The sequence below is a fragment of the Nuphar pumila genome, chromosome 7 (genome assembly GCF_984573655.1).
Source record: "Nuphar pumila chromosome 7, dmNupPumi1.hap1.1, whole genome shotgun sequence".
Classification (NCBI taxonomy): Eukaryota; Viridiplantae; Streptophyta; class Magnoliopsida; order Nymphaeales; family Nymphaeaceae; genus Nuphar; species Nuphar pumila.
In genome coordinates, this window is record NC_143255.1 from 115,749,850 (window position 1) to 115,768,131 (window position 18,282).

General features: G+C 36.1%; 1 protein-coding gene across 2 annotated transcripts in view; it reads left to right on the forward strand.

Moving 5' to 3' along the window:
* Positions 1–18,282, forward strand: part of LOC149833064 (uncharacterized) — a 75,077-nt gene that overhangs the window by 27,865 nt on the left and 28,930 nt on the right. For both annotated transcript variants that reach the window (XM_090014878.1, XM_090014879.1), the window contains exons 6-9: positions 14,496–14,579; positions 15,311–15,391; positions 15,633–15,737; positions 15,836–15,931. In XM_090014878.1, the coding sequence (XP_089871004.1) occupies positions 14,496–14,579; positions 15,311–15,391; positions 15,633–15,737; positions 15,836–15,931 (366 nt within the window). The remainder of the gene's footprint in view (positions 1–14,495; positions 14,580–15,310; positions 15,392–15,632; positions 15,738–15,835; positions 15,932–18,282) is intronic.

Sequence of the window (18,282 nt, forward strand, 5' to 3'; positions counted from 1 at the left end):
AAGACAAATTAAATTCATCTCACACCTTATCTCTAATCTGACTAAAATACGGCGTATCATCGTGAAAGACAACATTTCTAGATACCCAAACTTTTCATTTTCATTCAACCAAATTATAACACTCATAACCCTTTTAACAATTTGAAAAACCAAGAAAGCAACATTTAACAACTCTGAGAGCCAATTTGTCTATATCTATCAGGTAAAAGCACAAAGCATGTATGCCCAAACACTTTCATGATGCTATAATTTGGAACCATTCCAACTTTTAAAATAGAGTTGTACACTTAAGAACACTTGATGGCATGAGGGCTTATCTGATAGACAACCAATTGAACTGCATCAGCCCAATAAGCTTTTGGCACACAACCTCCAAGGGGAAGAGCTCTCGTTGTCTCCAAAATATGTCTATTCTTCCTTTCAGCCACTCCGTTCTGCTCGGGAGTATAGGGACACGTTTTTTATTTTGATGGTCTATTCTTTTTTCCGGTAAGAACTTATCAAACACGAAATTGACATATTCACTACTAGAGTCAGTTCAAAGAGTCTTAATCTTAGCTGAGAACCGAGTTTCAATCATAGCACAAAACTTTTTAAAGATCTCAAAGAGTTCACTTCTACTTCTCATGAAATATACCTAAAGTATATCTTTGTTAAATTGTAATCCATTATCATTGTAATGCCCATATATATTTTATATATATAAAGAAAGATACATATACATATATATTTCATATATATGTATATCTATCTATCTAATTATATATATATATATATAAATATATATATAAATATATATCAGCCATAGGGGTATTTTAGTCCTTTACATTTTTTGCGCATATTCCCTTTGGAATGTGCATGTAATTTTCTTTTTTTCTTTTTTCCTTTTTCTTTTTTACTTTTCTTTTTATTTTTTGATTTGCCTTGGGAGGGACCCAATATGATCGTTGGGCCCTTCCAACGGTCACATTTGTGACCGTTGGAGGGGCTTCAACTATCACATTGGGGCCTCTCTAAGGTCCCCTTTTTGTGTTATATATATGGGTCTTCTCCCCTTTGTAAATTCATTCTTTGGAGCTTATGCTCTCCAATTTCTTCAATACAAATTTCTTATATTTTTATGCCTTTTTGCATTCCTGAGATTTAGTGGGTTGTGCTTTTGTGCACAAGTATTCTAAAGAGTTCTTATTATGCATGTGCGCACATGTTTATCATCAAGAATATTAAGGTCTTGATCATAGTATCTTATTGAAGATACTTTTACATGGTATCAGAGCGAGGTTGGAGAAAGAAACATCGTGCAGATTCTCACATTTTCTGGTGCCTCGAAAAACATGCCCTCAAATATTTGGTGATTGGGGTGGATCCTTTTGTTTATCCAATAATTTAGAAGATTCTTCCACAAAGAAAGATCTAAACATCTCTTGAGGTACGCATCTTTTTTTCTCATTTCTCCTCTCCAATGGGTGAAAAAGACTCCCATTTCTCTCTTTGGCTTTAAACTTAATGACTCCAACTATCACGTTTGGGCCGGAAATATGGAGATGCATATTAAAGTAAAAGGGCTTTGGGGCTATGTTCAAGGCTCGATTTCCGAACTAGAGCCTAAGATAACCTTGATGGAGAGAGGAGAAATAAAAATTCTTGAAGGAGAAAAAAGAATCAAGGCTCTTGAAGATTATAGCAAAAAACATGAAGAACGGGAGATGTACTTCAAAATCCTCTCATGGATTTTCTAGTCCATAGAGACAAGAATCGATGCCAACATTATAAAGTTCAAGAAAGCTTCTCAAGCGTGGGAATACCTTGGAAAAATGTACACTTCAAGGGATTTGTCCCACAAATATTATCTTCAAAAAAGGGCCTTGACCCTTCAACAAAACGAAATAACTATTAGAGAGTATTTCGTGGAGTTGTCTTCCATTTGGGATGAGCTTGCCATGCTTGAACCCAAATGGAGCGGAGAGGCTATTGAGCTTAGGCACAAGCAATTAGAAGATCATTTTTTCAATTTTTTGAATGGGCTTAGGCCCGAATTTGAACAAATCCGATCGTCTCTCCTATCCACCTTCACTTTCCCCTCTCTTGAAGATGTAATTACTAAACTAAGTGGGGAAGAGACACTCATGGGTATAAGTAAGAATAACCCAAGTGTTCTAGCAACACCTTCCAATAATGAAGAAAATAAAGGTGTTAGTGTCGTTTCAAGCAACGTTTAAAAACTCGCCGAGTCAACTCGTTGACTCGGCTGACTCGGCTCGGCTCGGCTCGGCCCTCCAGCGGGTCAACCCGGTAAGGCATACTCGGGTGACCAAGACTCGGGCATGACTCGGCTAGATTCGGCCTGACTCGGCCGAGTCACGAGTCACGTAGAACTCGGGCGAGTTCTGTCGTTTTCCTTTTTACAAAACTCGTTGGAGGACTCGCGCGACTTGGGACGAGTCATGGGTCAAAAAAAACGGACAACTCGGAGGGTTTGTTTTAATGGCAGTTTCACAATATTAATTATTTTACCCTTTAAATGGTTAACGAAATGTGAAAACCTAAAGGGTTTTCACTGTTTATTGCGTTTAACCCTCGACTGAAGAGGGGAAAAGCCGAGAAGGTGCGGCTGCAGCTCCAGCCATCCGGCGAGAAAAGCGACGCCGGAAAGGAGTTTCCGGCGTGAGCAGTGACGCCGACGCGAGCAGTGACGCCGGCGTGAACAGTGGGATTTTTCTTCGTTTTGTATTTGCATCGCGAACATTAACTCCGGCGTGAACAGTGACGCCAAGTCGCCGACGAAGGCACATCGACGGCGCTCCGACGTGTCTTCTCCAGCAAAAATAGTCCATCGGCGACATTTTTTGACGCCACCAGGTATGTTTTTCAAATTTTCCCCTTTTGTGTTTTTTTCTGCCGCTGCGATAATTTCCGGCAAGATTTTCCGGCGAGTTTTTAAACGTTCGATTCAAGGTGGTCCTTCGGCTGCAGCGACATCGCCTGCGAGGCGTACGCCTTAGTATTTAAAGCGTACGCCTCACCTCAGTATTTGAATCGTACGCCTCACAGGTGAGGCATACACCTCAGTACTTGAAGCGTACGCCTCACAGGCAAGGCGTACGCCTCAGTTCTTGAAATGCTAAGATGGATGGTTGTGGAGCCAAGCTACATACGATGTGAAGTCTTTGCATTTAGGAGGAAAGATGTGACTTTTTCATGGCTTTGTTTGCCCCCTCAAGAGTTCCCTTAGTTTCATGGCCGTTATTAATGGAGTCCAATTGGCAAGGTCAAGGTTTAGCCTCCAGTTGTTTAAAAAATAGTTTGCAGCTGCCATTTTATTCTAGCTATTTTTTGTGGCATATTTGCAAGCGTTATTTTAAAATTAATGGAGAAAGAAAAGGTCAAACGTTATTGTACGTGGATTCCACTTATCCTACATCTCTCTATTTGCCTTCAAATCTTCATAAAAGATTTGAAACCTTATGAATGAGAAAATCCATTTCCACTAGAACAATTGGCTCCTTTGTTAAATAGCACTAATCTCCCCTGGATCGCCAGTTTGGCTCACAGGCGAGGCGTACGCCTCACAGGCAGCACCAAGTTTCCATCCAATCAAACTGTTAAATTTTGACACTGGACCTAATGGTGCTCATTTTTACAGCACGTTCTTGCTTTCTCCACACCAAATTCTGATGACTTCAGGAGCTGAATTGTTATCCCTGCACACTTAAATACACATTGAAAACTAGGCACAGACACACAAATACTGCAAGTCAAATTCCTCAGCCTTTAATAAATATATGACAAGTTCACTGGATTTTTGCTTTGAGAACTTCCACATGGTTACTAGGGGTACTTTTTTCCATTTTGAATAGCAGCCTGTCAAATATATAAATATCGTTGTGAACATTTCTATTATCTATGTTTGTATAAGAGATGCAGTTCTATTTTTTCTGCTTGTGTGTATGTCAATGTTGTAGACCTCTTCTTTTTCTATGGACACTTTTCTTTGAAGGCTTTTGTTTATTTTTTTCACCATCATATTCTGGAGAAATTCAATGTGGCTATTTGGTAGTTTGTAAATAAATCAATAGCATTGCATATTTCTTGTTCTTATCCTTGATAGATGCAGCCAAGATTGGGTTTGCTTTATTCTCACCGTTGAAGATGTAGGCTGCTGAAGTTGTGAAATAATATGCCATCATTTCTTTCGCTATTTTAAACAAACAAATTTGACAAAAAAAATTAGCATGGATCCATTATTTATTTTTTTTGGCAACGAAGCATGCACTAATGGTTTTTTTTGTTGTTGATAACTTAATAGTAAAAAAAAATGATAACTTGCTTATGCTGATGAGCATATACAGTGTTCATTTTGTGTGCATTATGTAGTGTACCATGTATAGTTTTAGTTTTATACTTGTATGACACTATGTTTTTAAGTTTTTAACTTTCCTTGGTGGGTTTGTGCATAATCTACTAACCGTGCGTTATAGATTTATCAATCATCAAAGAAATGTCAGAAGAAGGATCTTCAAGGACTCCAATAGCATTCACTAAAGGAAAGGACCCTGTGTGGGATTTTGGTTTACCACTTGATAAGAAAAAGAAGAGGGTACAATGTACTTGGTGTACAAAACAAATGAGTGGTGGCATTAATAGACTTAAGTATCATCTTGCTGGTATTAAAGGAGAGGTGGAACCATGTGACAAAGTCGAAGAATCTGTAAGAAAAAAAATTCGTAAGAATTTGGAGTCATTTAAGGAACACAAATTATATAAGAGAAATATTGTAAATGAGATTGGTTCCTTTGTTGAAGTAAATGATAATGATATGAACTTGTCAGATGAAAGTGATGAGTCTTCTGAGAAAAGATATATAAAGGGAAAAAAATTGATGAACGATGCCCCAAAGCATAATCTTGATGCTTTTGTTAAAGTGAAGGCAGGGTATCCATCAATGAAACAACTTGGAATAAAAGCAGCTTTGGATAAAAAAGCTAGAGATAGGTTTGTTAAAATGTATACTCAAAAGCATTATTGTAAGTATAAATATATATACTTATATACATAGAGATACGTATACATATATTATATGTATACGTATCTCTATATATAAGTATATATATTTATACATTTTTCTCTTTTTACCCGATAAGGGTATTTTTGTCTTTTCACATTTTTGCGCATATCCCATTTGGAATATGCTGTACTTTTTTTCCTTTTTCTTTTTATTTTTTGTAATTCTTTTTTTCTTTTATTTTTGCCTTTTTGCACATTCAAAAAGGGGCATTGGGGGTCTCCCCAATAGAGTCGTTGGGGAGCCCCCAACGGTCACAATTGTGACCGTTGGGAGCTCCCCAATGACTCCTTTGGGGAGCCCCCTCTTGCCCTCTTCTTTCTTGTATAAATAGGGGTGTTCCCCCTTGTTGTAGAATAAGCTTGAGAGTCTCAAGCATTTGCTTTTATATATTGAAATACATGCATTATTGCATGTTTATTATTTATACGCTTTTTGCGTATTTTGTTCAAGTGTTGTGAGAGTGCTTTCGTGCACTTCTTTTATAAGGTTTTTATGCTTGTTTATGTATTGTCTCTTCGTAGACAATTTCACAAGGTTATGTTCAGCTATTGCGAGATTTTTTTATCATTCAGCCATTCCTTTCAACGCAGCCAATTCTCCTTACTTTACGAAGATGATTGAAGTTTGTTCCTCAGTAGGAATGGGATTGAAGCCGCCTTCTTCATCTGAGATTTCTGGAAGATTGTTACAAGAAGAAATTAAAAAAAATGATGATTATTTCAAAGAATACAAGGAGTCTTGGGCTGAAATGGGTTGTTCTATTATGGCTGATGGTTGGAAAGATGCAACACAAAGGACATTGATAAATTTTTTGGTTCACTGTCCAAGGGGCATTTACTTCTTGAAATCAGTTGATGCAACAAGTATCGTGAAGAATCGAGAAAATTTATTAAAATTATTTGATGAAGTGGTGGAAACAGTAGGTGCAGAGAATGTTGTTCAGGTATATTATTCTGTTCTTTTGTAATTTTCTATTAAACATTGATATTTATAATTTGTCTAGTATGTTAATAATGTTTTGAAATTTAAAAATGACAGATAATCACAGATAATGCAGCCAACTATCAAGCAGCTGGAAAGATGTTGGAGGATAGGAGGAAAACCATATTTTGGACTCCTTGTGCAGCTCATTGCATAGATCTCATGCTTGAAGATTTTTCTAAGATAAAAAGCATAGCTGGATGTGTGGAAAAAGAAAAAAGGATCACGAAGTTCATCTACAATCATACTTTTGTTTTGAACCTAATGAGGACTCAATTTTCTAATAAGAAAGAAATTCTAAGACCGGTTACTACAAGATTTGCCACTAATTTTATCATGTTTCAATCTTTGCTAGAACATCGAAGTGGTCTTAGAAAAATGATGGCATCAGATGAATGGAACAATTCAAAATATTCATCATTTGCTGAGGGAAAAGAGATGGAGGATATTATATTGAATAGTAATTTTTGGAGAGTCGTAGAATCAACTGTTAAAACTATAGAACCTCTGGTCAAAGTTTTGAGAATGGTCGGTGGTGAAGAAAATCCTACAATGAGTTATCTTTATGAAGCTATGGATAGAGCCAAAGAGGCTATAAAAGAAATTCATGACAATGACGAGAAAAAGTATAAACCTTATTGAAAAATAATTGACAATCGTTGGGAAAATCAACTTCATCATCCTCTTCATGCAGCAGCATACTATCTCAATCCCAAATACCACTATAGTCCACAATTTTCTAAGGTATGTATTTGTTTATATCTTTTTATTAATTGTTTTAAATTTTGAATATGAACTTTCTTTTATCAATTACCAATTTAATGTATTTGACTATTTGCACTATTTCATGTAATTCACAAAGCATCCTGAAGTAAGGCGTGGTTTAATTCAATGTATTGAGAAGTTGGAGCCAAATATTTCAGCTAGAGTAAGAGCATGCAAGCAACTTGAGTTATTTGAAGACGCAAGTGCAGATTTTGGTACTTCTATAGCTGTTATGACTAGAGATGAGCATAAGCCAGGTGATTTATCTTTAACATTATTGTTGTGTTGTGCAAAAGAATATTTCTTTAATCAACTTTTCATTTTTGTGTATTTTGGCTTTATGCAGCAATGTGGTGGAAAATGCATGGAATATGTGCCCTCGATATTCAAAAAATTGCTATTCGTATACTTAGTCAAACATGTTCTTCATCTGGATGTGAACGAAATTGGAGTACCTTTGATCAAATTCACACTAAGAGAAGAAATAGATTAGCTCAAAAGAAACTGAATGACTTAGTGTTTGTCCATTATAATTTACGTCTGAGAGAAAAGCAATTAAAGAGAACACGTCTTGACCCAATTTCTTTGGACAATATATATTTGCAAACACCAATGGATGAATGGGTCATGCAAGAAGGAGTTTTAGATGGAGATGAAGTAAAATCGTAAAAGTTTGTTTGATATTTTAACTTGATTAAAATTGTTTTAATTTAGTTTTTTGTCTTTTTCTATTGCATGTTAACTCAAATGTGTCATATTTTATTGAATGAAGGATTTCTTAAGAGACTTGGAGATGGAAGTTGAAAACATTGAAGAAGCTAATCTTATTGATGACGAAGGTGGTGATGGAGTTGAAGATGAAGATGCAAGGGAAAATGCAACCACTAGTACTCCAATTCAGCCATTAATTTCTACTTCAAACTCAAGAATTGATTCAAATGAAGTTCCAAATAATAGCACTTCGCCTCTATTTGAGATTTGAGTCATTGACTCTTGACTTGAGAATTGAGATATCATATTTTGTAAAAGTGGATGAATTTTGGATGAATGAAATTTGATTTTGTCATTGTGTTATGATCATTAACTTTATATTTATGAACTTTGTAACTTAACTTTACTTTAGGGCTTATTTCTATTGAAATATTGAATTATTGTTTTGCTTGGTTGTTCGATTTCTTGCTATTAGATGAGTAATTATAAGTTAGATATAGTTTTACTTGATGTTATTTTACTTATTAATCAATTACACTAGTAATTAAGTCATTCTACAAACTTTTATATGTTTAAATGATAATTTATATATTGTTTTTCTTTTAAAATCAAAAGTTAACAAAACCCGGTCCGAGTCACCGAGTTGACCCGCCGAGTCACGAGTCCATAAAGAACGAGTCGAGTTCCGAGTCACGAGTTTTAAAAACTTGGTTTCAAGATCGGGGAGCAATCTAAGGACCTATAAGCCTCCTCGTTTCAAGAATCAAAATCAAAGTTCAAGTGGTCAAGGAGGAAAGAGAGATTATAGCAAGCTCTTGTGCCACTTTTGTAAGGAACCGGGGCATATCAAGCCAATATGTCCAAAATGGAAGAAGTTGCTAGCCATGGCTACCACATCCCAACCTCAAAAGGAAGAGTGCTCATCATCTTCAAATGAAGCTCTCTCATTGCAACAAATTGTGGATGCTCTTTAACCTCTTCTCAAATGGGCTATTTCTGGAGCCGCCATGTCAACCTCTTCTCCTCCTGGTAAGACATCGTGGCTTCTAGATTCGGGTGCTTCATTTTACACGACCCCAAGTATGAGTTCCTTTTCCGATTACTCAAATAATCGCTCCCCATCCTTTGTTTCAACCGCGGATGGAACATCTCTTGAAGTAAAAGAAATTGAAAATTTTGAAAACAAGGTTTTTTTATTCCAAAAATTAGATTTATACCTAAATTAAACTTAAATTTACTTTTTGGTTTCTCAAGTCTTGGATCATGGGCGTGATATAAAATTTTCATCTAACAAATGTTGGATATAGGATCGCCGGTTCGAGAGGTTGACTGTGGAAGGCTCTAGGAAGGGCGATCTTTACTACGTCGATTCTCTTCAAATTCCAAAGAACACATTTTGTAATGTTGTCCAACAAAAAGATATTAATGTGTGGCACAAGAGACTTGGGCATCCGAATATTGTAAAAATTTTCCATTTACCTTTTGTTTAAAGTCTATGTAAAAATGATTTCAATTGTAACGATTGTATACTTGGGAAAATGAAAAAACACCTTTTTGTCAAAGATCTATGTTTACAACAAGACCTTTTAAAATTGTCCATTCGGTTGTATGGGGACCGACACCTGTCTTGTCAAAAGGAGGTTTTGCATATTATGTCATTTTTGTTGACGACTACACGAGATATTGTTGGATTTATTTTCTTAAACACAAATATGAAGTTTTTTGACTTTTAAAACCTATCATATGACGATTAAAAATCAATTCAATGGGGATCTAAAAATTTTCAGAACAGACTCTTGTGGAGAATATTTTTCAAGTGAATTAAAAAATTATCTTGAAAGTCATGGTATTCTTCACCAAAGATCTTGTCCGAAAACCTCTCAACAAAATGAATTAGCCGAAAGAAAGCATAGACACATAATAGAGACAACTCGAACTCTACTTATTTCTCAAAATATTTCAAAAGGTTTTTGGGATGAAGCTGCTTTAGCGTTCTTCTATCTAATAAATCGGCTACCTTCGAAAAACTTGAACAATATCTTGTCTTTTGAAATATTGTATACCAAAGAACACGACTATAGTCGGTTGAGAATTTTCGGTTGCAAATGCTTTGTTCTTACTAACAAGAACGACAGACTTTCACCGAAAGCTATTGCCTGCGCCTTTCTTGGATATTTTGAAACCCAAAAAGGGTTTCATTGTTATGATATTAAGAATGATAAATTATATGTTTCCAGAAATGTGAGTTTTTTGGAAAATGCTAATGGTCTAGAAAGAAGTGAACCTTTTAAAGAAAACATGGATTACTCTTTTTTATTTGAATTATTAGCTCATGATGATGATAGTGATGATGAACTCACTCCTAATAAGGCCAATGATAAAGAAGACGAAGAAGATATTCCTTTCCATCCTCCTATCTCCCAATATAGTGATGAAGGAGCATCGAAAGGCCCTATAACATTCATAGAGACAAAAACATTTTTATGAGTGCCATTGAAAAATATGGTGAACCTAGTGGTTCCAATTCAACAAATGATGAAAATCTATGAAGAACTGAGAGAAATAGAAAGATGCCTTCTAGGTTCATATCATATGATTCCTTTACTCCTAAACATAGAGCCTGCCTTAGCGCCATTAATTCCTATGTAGAACCCAAGAACTTTGAAGAAGCTAAAAAGAATGATGAGTGACTGAAAGCAATGGAACGTGAGCTTTCAACTCTCAACAGGGCAAAAACTTGAGAATTTCAAGTTATTTTTAAGGGTAAGAAAACAATATGGTACAGATGAGTATTTAAGGTAAAAACTAAGAGCGATAGATCTCTTGAGAGATATAAAGCTCGGTTAGTTGCAAAGGAATATAGTCAAGAATACGTGATTGACTATGAAGAAACCTTTGCCCCTGTGACCCGAATGGTCACTATCCGATGCCTCATCACCGTTGCCTCAATTAACAAATGGACATCTATCGAATGAATGCTAAAAATGCCTTTCTAAATGGCGATTTAAATGAAGAGGTATATATGGATGCTCCACCAGGAATGGAGACTCCCAAAGAGAAAGTGTTTCGCCTTCAAAAATCACTTTATGGTTTAAAACAAGCTTAAGGCTTGGTATGATAGGTTTAACTCTATAGTGTTAGAAAATGATTTTTCATCCTGTTTCACTGACACTGCTTTGTTCGTTAGAAAAACCAATGAAGAGATTGACCAGAAGTGATACTAAAGGGGTTAAAAGCATAAAATCAATTTTAAAGGATAGATTTGAAATGTCTGATTTGAAATTTCTAACTTATTTTTTGGGTATTGAAGTGACATACTCTCGTACAAGGTATTTTTTGTCTCAAACTAAGCTTGCATCTGAGGTTATTGACAGGTCAGGTATTACGGATGATAAAGTTTGTGAAACTTCTGCTATAGTAGGAGCTAAAATGAAGATTGATGATGGCATTCCTCTCTCCGATCCCACCCCCTACATGCATCTTGTGGGATCATTGATATATCTGAGTTTTACTATACCAAATATTTCTCATGCAGTTCATACTGCAAGTCAGTTCTAACATGCACCAACATCAGTTCATATGAGTGCTATCTTGCGGATTGTGAAATACATAAAGGGTACACTAAACAAGGGAGTATTCTTATCCTCTTCTTCTGAATTGAAATTAATTGCTTATATTGACTCTGACTGGGGAAGTGACCCAAATAACCGTCACTCCACCACTGGTTTTTGTGTATTTATCCTGTAATGAAGCTGAATATCGAGTCATGACAACTACTACCATGAAAATTGTATGGATTCATCAGTTATTAGAAGATATGGGGATCAATGTTGAAGGGCCCACCAAGCTATGTTGTGATAACAAGAATGCAATTTATATTGCCAAAAATCATACATTTCATGAGCGGATTAAACACATTGAGATGGCCTGTCACTATGTTCGAGAAGCATATCTCAAAGGAGTCATAGATCTTCCATATGTAACTTCAGAATATCAGTTGGCAGATTTCTTCACCAAAGCTTTGTGTTCTTCGCGATTCAACTTTCTTCTTGGCAAACTTTCGGTCATCATGCCCTAAGTTTGAGGGGGGGGGGGTTGTTAAATTGTAATCCATTATCATTGTAATGCCCATATATATATATATCTGCCGTAGGGGTATTTTAGTCCTTTATATTTTTGCGCATATTCCCTTTGGAATGTGCATGTAATTTTCTTTTTTTTTTTTTACTTTTTTCCTTTTTCTTTTTTACTTTTCTTTTTATTCTTTTTTTATTTGCTTTGGGAGGGACCCAATATGATCGTTGGGCCCCTCCAACGGTCACATTTGTGACCGTTGGAGGGTCTCCAACAATCACATTGGGGCCTCTCCAAGGTCCCCTTTTTTGTGTTATATATAGGGGTCTTCTCCCCTTTGTAAATTCATTCTTTGGAGCTTATGGTCTCCAATTTCTCCAATACAAATTTCTTATATTTTTATGCATGTGTGCATTTGTGAGATTTAGTGGGTTGTGCTTTTGTGCACAAGTGATTTAAAGAGTTCTTATTGTGCATGGGCTTATCATCAAGAATATTAAGGTCTTGATCATAGTATCTTGTTGAAGATACTTTTACAATCTTGTGTAGTCATCAATAAAGGTGACAAACTATGAAGAACCCTCCTTGGACAGGACCGATAAGAGACTCCACACATCCGAATGAACAAGATCGAAAGGGCACTTAAGTTTCGTATCTCTAGTCTCAAATGGCAAGGCATAGCCCTTCTCCAGGCTATAACTCTCACACTCCTGTACATGCCTTAATACAACTAACTTTGACTCATCCACAACTGCAGCTCCTAGTCTAACTCAATGTTTTCTTTGTTAACTCATATTCAGCCCGTCCAGGTTATGCAAGTTTTCCCTCCTATGGCCAACCCCAATTTTTCTTCCTGACAGTTGATACTATACATCATAATCATCAGGAGAGAAGGTAATCATACAATTAATCTTGGTAATTTGGCTTCATTGCAAGAGAAGGGACATGATAAACTTGTAAAATATTCAATTTACTTTTGGAACAAGAATTGAGAGTAATGGACCCAACTTTGGATACAACCATGGAGGAGCCATTTGTAGTGCGAAAGGTACCACTGAGCAGTCATGTGACATGATGCTCCTAAATCTATCAGCCACCCAAGAGGACTACTAAAAATACCTGCATAGGCAATGTCAGGAGAGAAAGTGGGAACATAAGAGAGCAATAGAAGGGGGCAACATTGAGTGATTAAGTCAAGAGCTGCAACTAGAAGATCTGCTGTTGCATCTGCTGCATCAGCTTCAAAACATGTAACTAACAACAAAACCTCCCACAGACTCTCTCCAATGGACTGAATCGTAGAAACTCCATTCTTTTTTTTTAATGCAAGGCAAGATCATTTCATGTGCCCCATTTCTTTGCAATAGTGACATCTCATTGCCACTCACATCACCTCTGGATGCTCCTGACATTGTAACCCTCTCATCAGTGAATCTACCATTTTGACAAACAGATGCACGGATTCCATCAAACTTCGCTGGATCAAGCCAAATCAATTCTCCCTTCTCCATCACAGCCACAACCCCCAATTACACAATAAATTTCTTGCACAAAACAAACAATAACGACAACAAAATAGCCAAAAATAATGTAACAACCAATCACCACACTATCCAAGCCACTAATCTATATCAACACCACTAGTTTTGTGTCTATACATGATACACCCCAAACACAATGGTATGCACAATATCAGCCCTAAAATGCAAAATTAGTCTTGTCGAATTTCATGAGAATGACTTGAACAGTCTCCTTCAGACTCTCCAAACCCCCAAACTACAAATTCAATGCCTGCACAAGAGACAATATGCAATACAATAAAACCAACTCCAATATGCTATATACTAGAAGACAAAGCCTCAACTACACAAGTCAATGCAAATCCCACAACCACAGTAAAATCCCAAGGAGTATACCAAGACAATCACTCCCAGATCACTACAGGTATGAAAGAAACATCACACAACTGAAAACAAATGGCAAGATTCATGACCCAGCAGCAACAACCAAGTGCACAATCAAACTAGAGCATATACACCAAAGACCAAAGCACTAGAGATCTACAGCTGTAACCAAGTTACTGCCAGCAAGAACCCTCCTCAAATGCAATAAGAACCTAGAAAAATGCACAACACACCCAAGATGATTTCAATCACTTCCTAACTCAAAAACAACCTGAATCGATGCATTTAGGGCACTTAAACAACAATCTATCTGATCAAAATCCATCAAAACATCAAATCTGGACACCATTCATGTCACTATTCAAAAAACCAGAAAACAATCCATATAAAATCAAGTATACCTCCGATTGGAATGATTCTTGATTTAGAAATCATCTAAAATCAAGAGCTACCAAAGCCTCGACTCAATCAAACCAAGCTGCATCAAATGTACAAACGCCCTTCTTGGGCATGCGAAACGAGTCACACACCCAACACACCAATATACAATTTTTCATATTTCCTTCTAGATGATCATCAAATACCTCTATCTAAGGTTGAATATGGCTCTGATTACCATATCAAAGTAATGGAGTTTCAACCATGAGAGAGAGCAAAAAAAAAAGATGAGAAGAGAAACTTCATTAACCTTGAAATGAGGAGAATACAGCCATATAAGGGGACATCCCCTCTACCCCACTGCAGGCCAAAACCGTTAACTCTGCATGACCCTAGAAAGTACAAAAATATCCCTAAAAAGAATGCTATGTACATATAAATACATAAAGGGGCAGCATACAAGAATGGTAATATACATATGATACATAAATCTCAACACATATGACTTCCTTACAATAGGGACTGAATCATCTGCTCCAATTATGTTTTCCTTACATTGTTTTATATGCTATACTGTTCCTCATGCCATTTAATATTTTTGTGCTAAATCAATGCAGTCATATGTTCTTGGAGAGATTCCATCATTGAAAGATCGGATTACAACAGTTCGCCAGCTTTGGGATCTTACACAAGATGTCTTGGTCTGCCTTCTAGCCTTACAATAAAGTATATTATGTCCTTGATTTTTTAACAATGTCAAAATGCTTGCTTATGCTTGATTATGGTAGCCTGTCATTTTGATTATGCTTCATTTTCTCAGAATTTTGAGCATCTTAAGATTATCCTTTGGTAATCTTTTGTTGCTTCACAAGCAACTCTTTTTGTGGCATTTACGATCATAAAATATATTTTTAGGAAGCCAAAAAAAGTTCCTAAAATTATGCACGAAAACAATTGGTGGACTTACATGCAAAGAAAGCAAAAAGTATGTTAATTGCTTGAAACTGTAAAATGGTAACGATATTGCATTTAGCCATATTAATGGACTCATGAAGTTCATCTGATTGGAATTTGCCATATTGGTGGATTTATTGAGTTCATCTGAGTACAAGTTGTTTTCGTAGTGTCCGTCATTGAGCAAAAGACTGTAGATTTGTTTTGCTTTGATATCGAAATGCGCCTTGCTCATATTTCAAAATCCCAATTTCTATAGTAGTTAGCATAATGTAAACATTACTTATTTCCATATAAAAAAGTGCATTAGTTATTCCCAGAAATGACAATAGTTACAATAATATATATTTTCTTGTACCTTCATAAGCATTATTGTTATCATTTTGTGTATCTTCCCTCTGTTGCATTTCGTGTAGTTTTCCCGTTAATTCATTTTATTCAGCTTTGTCATTATACAATTATATACTCGGATTGGCAGGTTTTGATTGAGCCTGGCACCCCCCTAGGGTTTAGCATCATATCTCAAATGCGGTCTCACATCCTATGGATGGCAAAAAGGGTACAACACTTCATCTTCTGAAAGCTTCTTACAAATGGCATATTAGTTTTGAACATATAGTCCTTTTATCTTATAATTTGGATATGCGTCGTTCATCTGCTATTACAATGCCTGTGACTACTCTATTGCCTGCTCCATGTAGAGATACAGACTACTAGATAAAAATATTTCCTTCAATATTTTCGTAAGTCTAATTAATTAAATTTTTTATTAACCTTTGTGTTTTTCTTTTTTTTACAAGAGATCCAAAAAGTCCAACCACATCTCCAATGAAGCTTCTGAAGAACTGGTGGAGGCTACTAACAGTAAGGTGCCTTCCAAAAGTGATGCTTTTGTAGTTGCACCTGTGAGTATTTGTGATTTATTTTTCAGGTTTCCTATCACAATGAGTATAATATTTTGTTTTGCTGAACCATCGATAAATTTTTGTTTTCTGCTTTGTAGTGCCCTCATGATGGACCTTGTCCTTTGGAGAACACAGGAAAGTATTGTCATTTTGTTCAGCGGTTGGAGAGAACGTCATCACAACGAGCATATAAGGTATTTATGTAGTTTTGAAAATTAGTCTTTGACTGAGGCTTTTTCCTTTTTATGTGGCTATAACATCAGAAGCTTTAGGCTTTTTCTGTGTCTTTTGGGACAGCTTCAATTGGATATGAAGTGGGTCAACTTGGTTATTGCTCAAGTTAGCCAGGTCATGGCTTGAGTTAACTGAGTCTTTATGTTACTCAGCTTAGTCAATCCCCCTAACGCTATCCTCTGACCTCCCTCCACCCCCTAACCAGCATAAATGTATGCACTGCATGACACTTGCATATATGAATCTATGATCTAAATATGCTTGCACATCTTGTATTAGTTCTATCATGCTTATAAACCTATCAACATGTATCATAAAGTGCACATTTGTTCAAATAATAGAAGGTGGGAAGCTGTAAGAGAGGTTTGGCTCCTCTAGGGCATAAGCCATGAAAAATATTGAAACTCCAGAAAAGGAAAAATTAGGGAAGCTTTTAGAAATTAAAAACAACTAATAGTACGGGCAGTAAATTCTCAGATCAGCATGTAAATCAAGCTGTCAACTGGACAAGAAATTTAAGTTGAGAGCATGATTCTTTCTGACCGAGCACTTTCACTAAGAAAACAAGTGAAACAGAACCTTCATTTTAATGTCTGGAAATTTTGATATGGTCGTAGATAAGGGATTAAGTGTCGTCTCAAATATACTTTCTTTTAGACTTCAGATGGTGGGTTCAGTCATTCATATGATGGCAACAGTCTCTAATTATTTGAGGATAGGTCATCACAGGAACCTTGCTAAATGTGGCAGCTGGATTTGGTAGAGTTGCATTGTCTTAGCTGAAGGGTCTTTGGTTCAAATTCCATGGGAAAAATCTCCCAGTTTTGTGTACAAAGGAAAAAGGGGATGAAGTGGAAAAAATATACCAATGCTCGCAGAAGTTGTGAATTTATGACCTAAACATAATTAGTGCGATGTGCATGGCTCTTGAATAAGTGTAAGCTTTGCAAAGGCAATACTGTGTGCTTCCTATGGCTAAAAGTGAACATAAGCTTTCAAGCTGCTATGTGTGACAACTGCCTTCTACCTGGAGGCAGCAAAAGTGTGGACTTGTAATGAAGTATGTGAAAAGCAAATACAAAGTGCACAAGCACCAACACAAGTCCAATAAAGGACAATACAAGAGCACTAAGGCACTTCACAAACACAGTGCAAATACAAGACTTCAAGAGTAAAAAAGAACACAATATAAAAAATATAGTCTTTATTAGCCACAAAATGTTTAAGAGAAGCATCAAATACAAGAGAAAGGACCAGTCCCTATTTATACACATAAAGGAGCATTGAGCTCTATTGGAGAGTTCTCAATAGAGTCGTTGGGAGTTCCCAACAACTCTATGGTCTTTTGACCATAAAACCCATGCTCAAAACAATAAAGACAAAAAAAAAGAAAAAAACTGTTCTTAATGAACAATACCTATTACATGTAGTAAAAAGACCAAAATGCCCTTGAGGGGCAATACAAATTACAAGATTGGATATATATATAAAACTTATTTTAACACCCCCCTCAAACTTACGGTGTGATCACCGAAAGTTTGTTGAGAAGAAACAAGAAACGAGGTGCAACAAGAGGTTTGGTAACTTTTCATCATAACAATGAGAGAAGCAAAACGAGTTTCAACAACTTTCAGTAACTTGAGATCAGAATGCCTATTAAATATAGAAAGGGCATGATGATGGTTTACAACAAAATTTCTAATATTTTGAACATCATGCTCTATTTCCTCAATCCATAAACACATTTCACGTGCATGTGCATCATCTTTTGATGGATTGCATATACTCTTAAGTGCCAAATTTAAACTGTGTGCTGCACAAGGAGTCTAAAAAATATGTGAATATGTATCTTCAATTGCCAAATTCATTCTTGCACGACTGCAAACTGGAGCATTGTCAGTAATGATTTGCACTACACTTGCTTCACCCACTTCTTTTATCACTTCGACAAATAATCTCTTTAAATATTCAACATCTTTATACTCCCTAGATGCGTCAAGAGTCTTCAAAAAGATTGGCTCATTAAGTGAGTAAGCAACAAAGTTTATCAGTGGTTGTCTTTGTATATCAGTCCACCCATCAGAAACAATAGACACTCCATGTCGTTTCCATGCAAATTTTTGGGTTTTTAACAAGTCTTCAATTCTATTTTTTTCCTTTGCAAGAACGACTGTTCTTAATTTTTCTGAACTAGGAGGCACATAACCACTTAAATTACAATTAGCCAAAGATGTAATCATATATTTCCAGTATGAACTTCTAGCTACATTAAAAGAAATTGAGCTTGAGTAAAAGAATCAACCAATCTTTT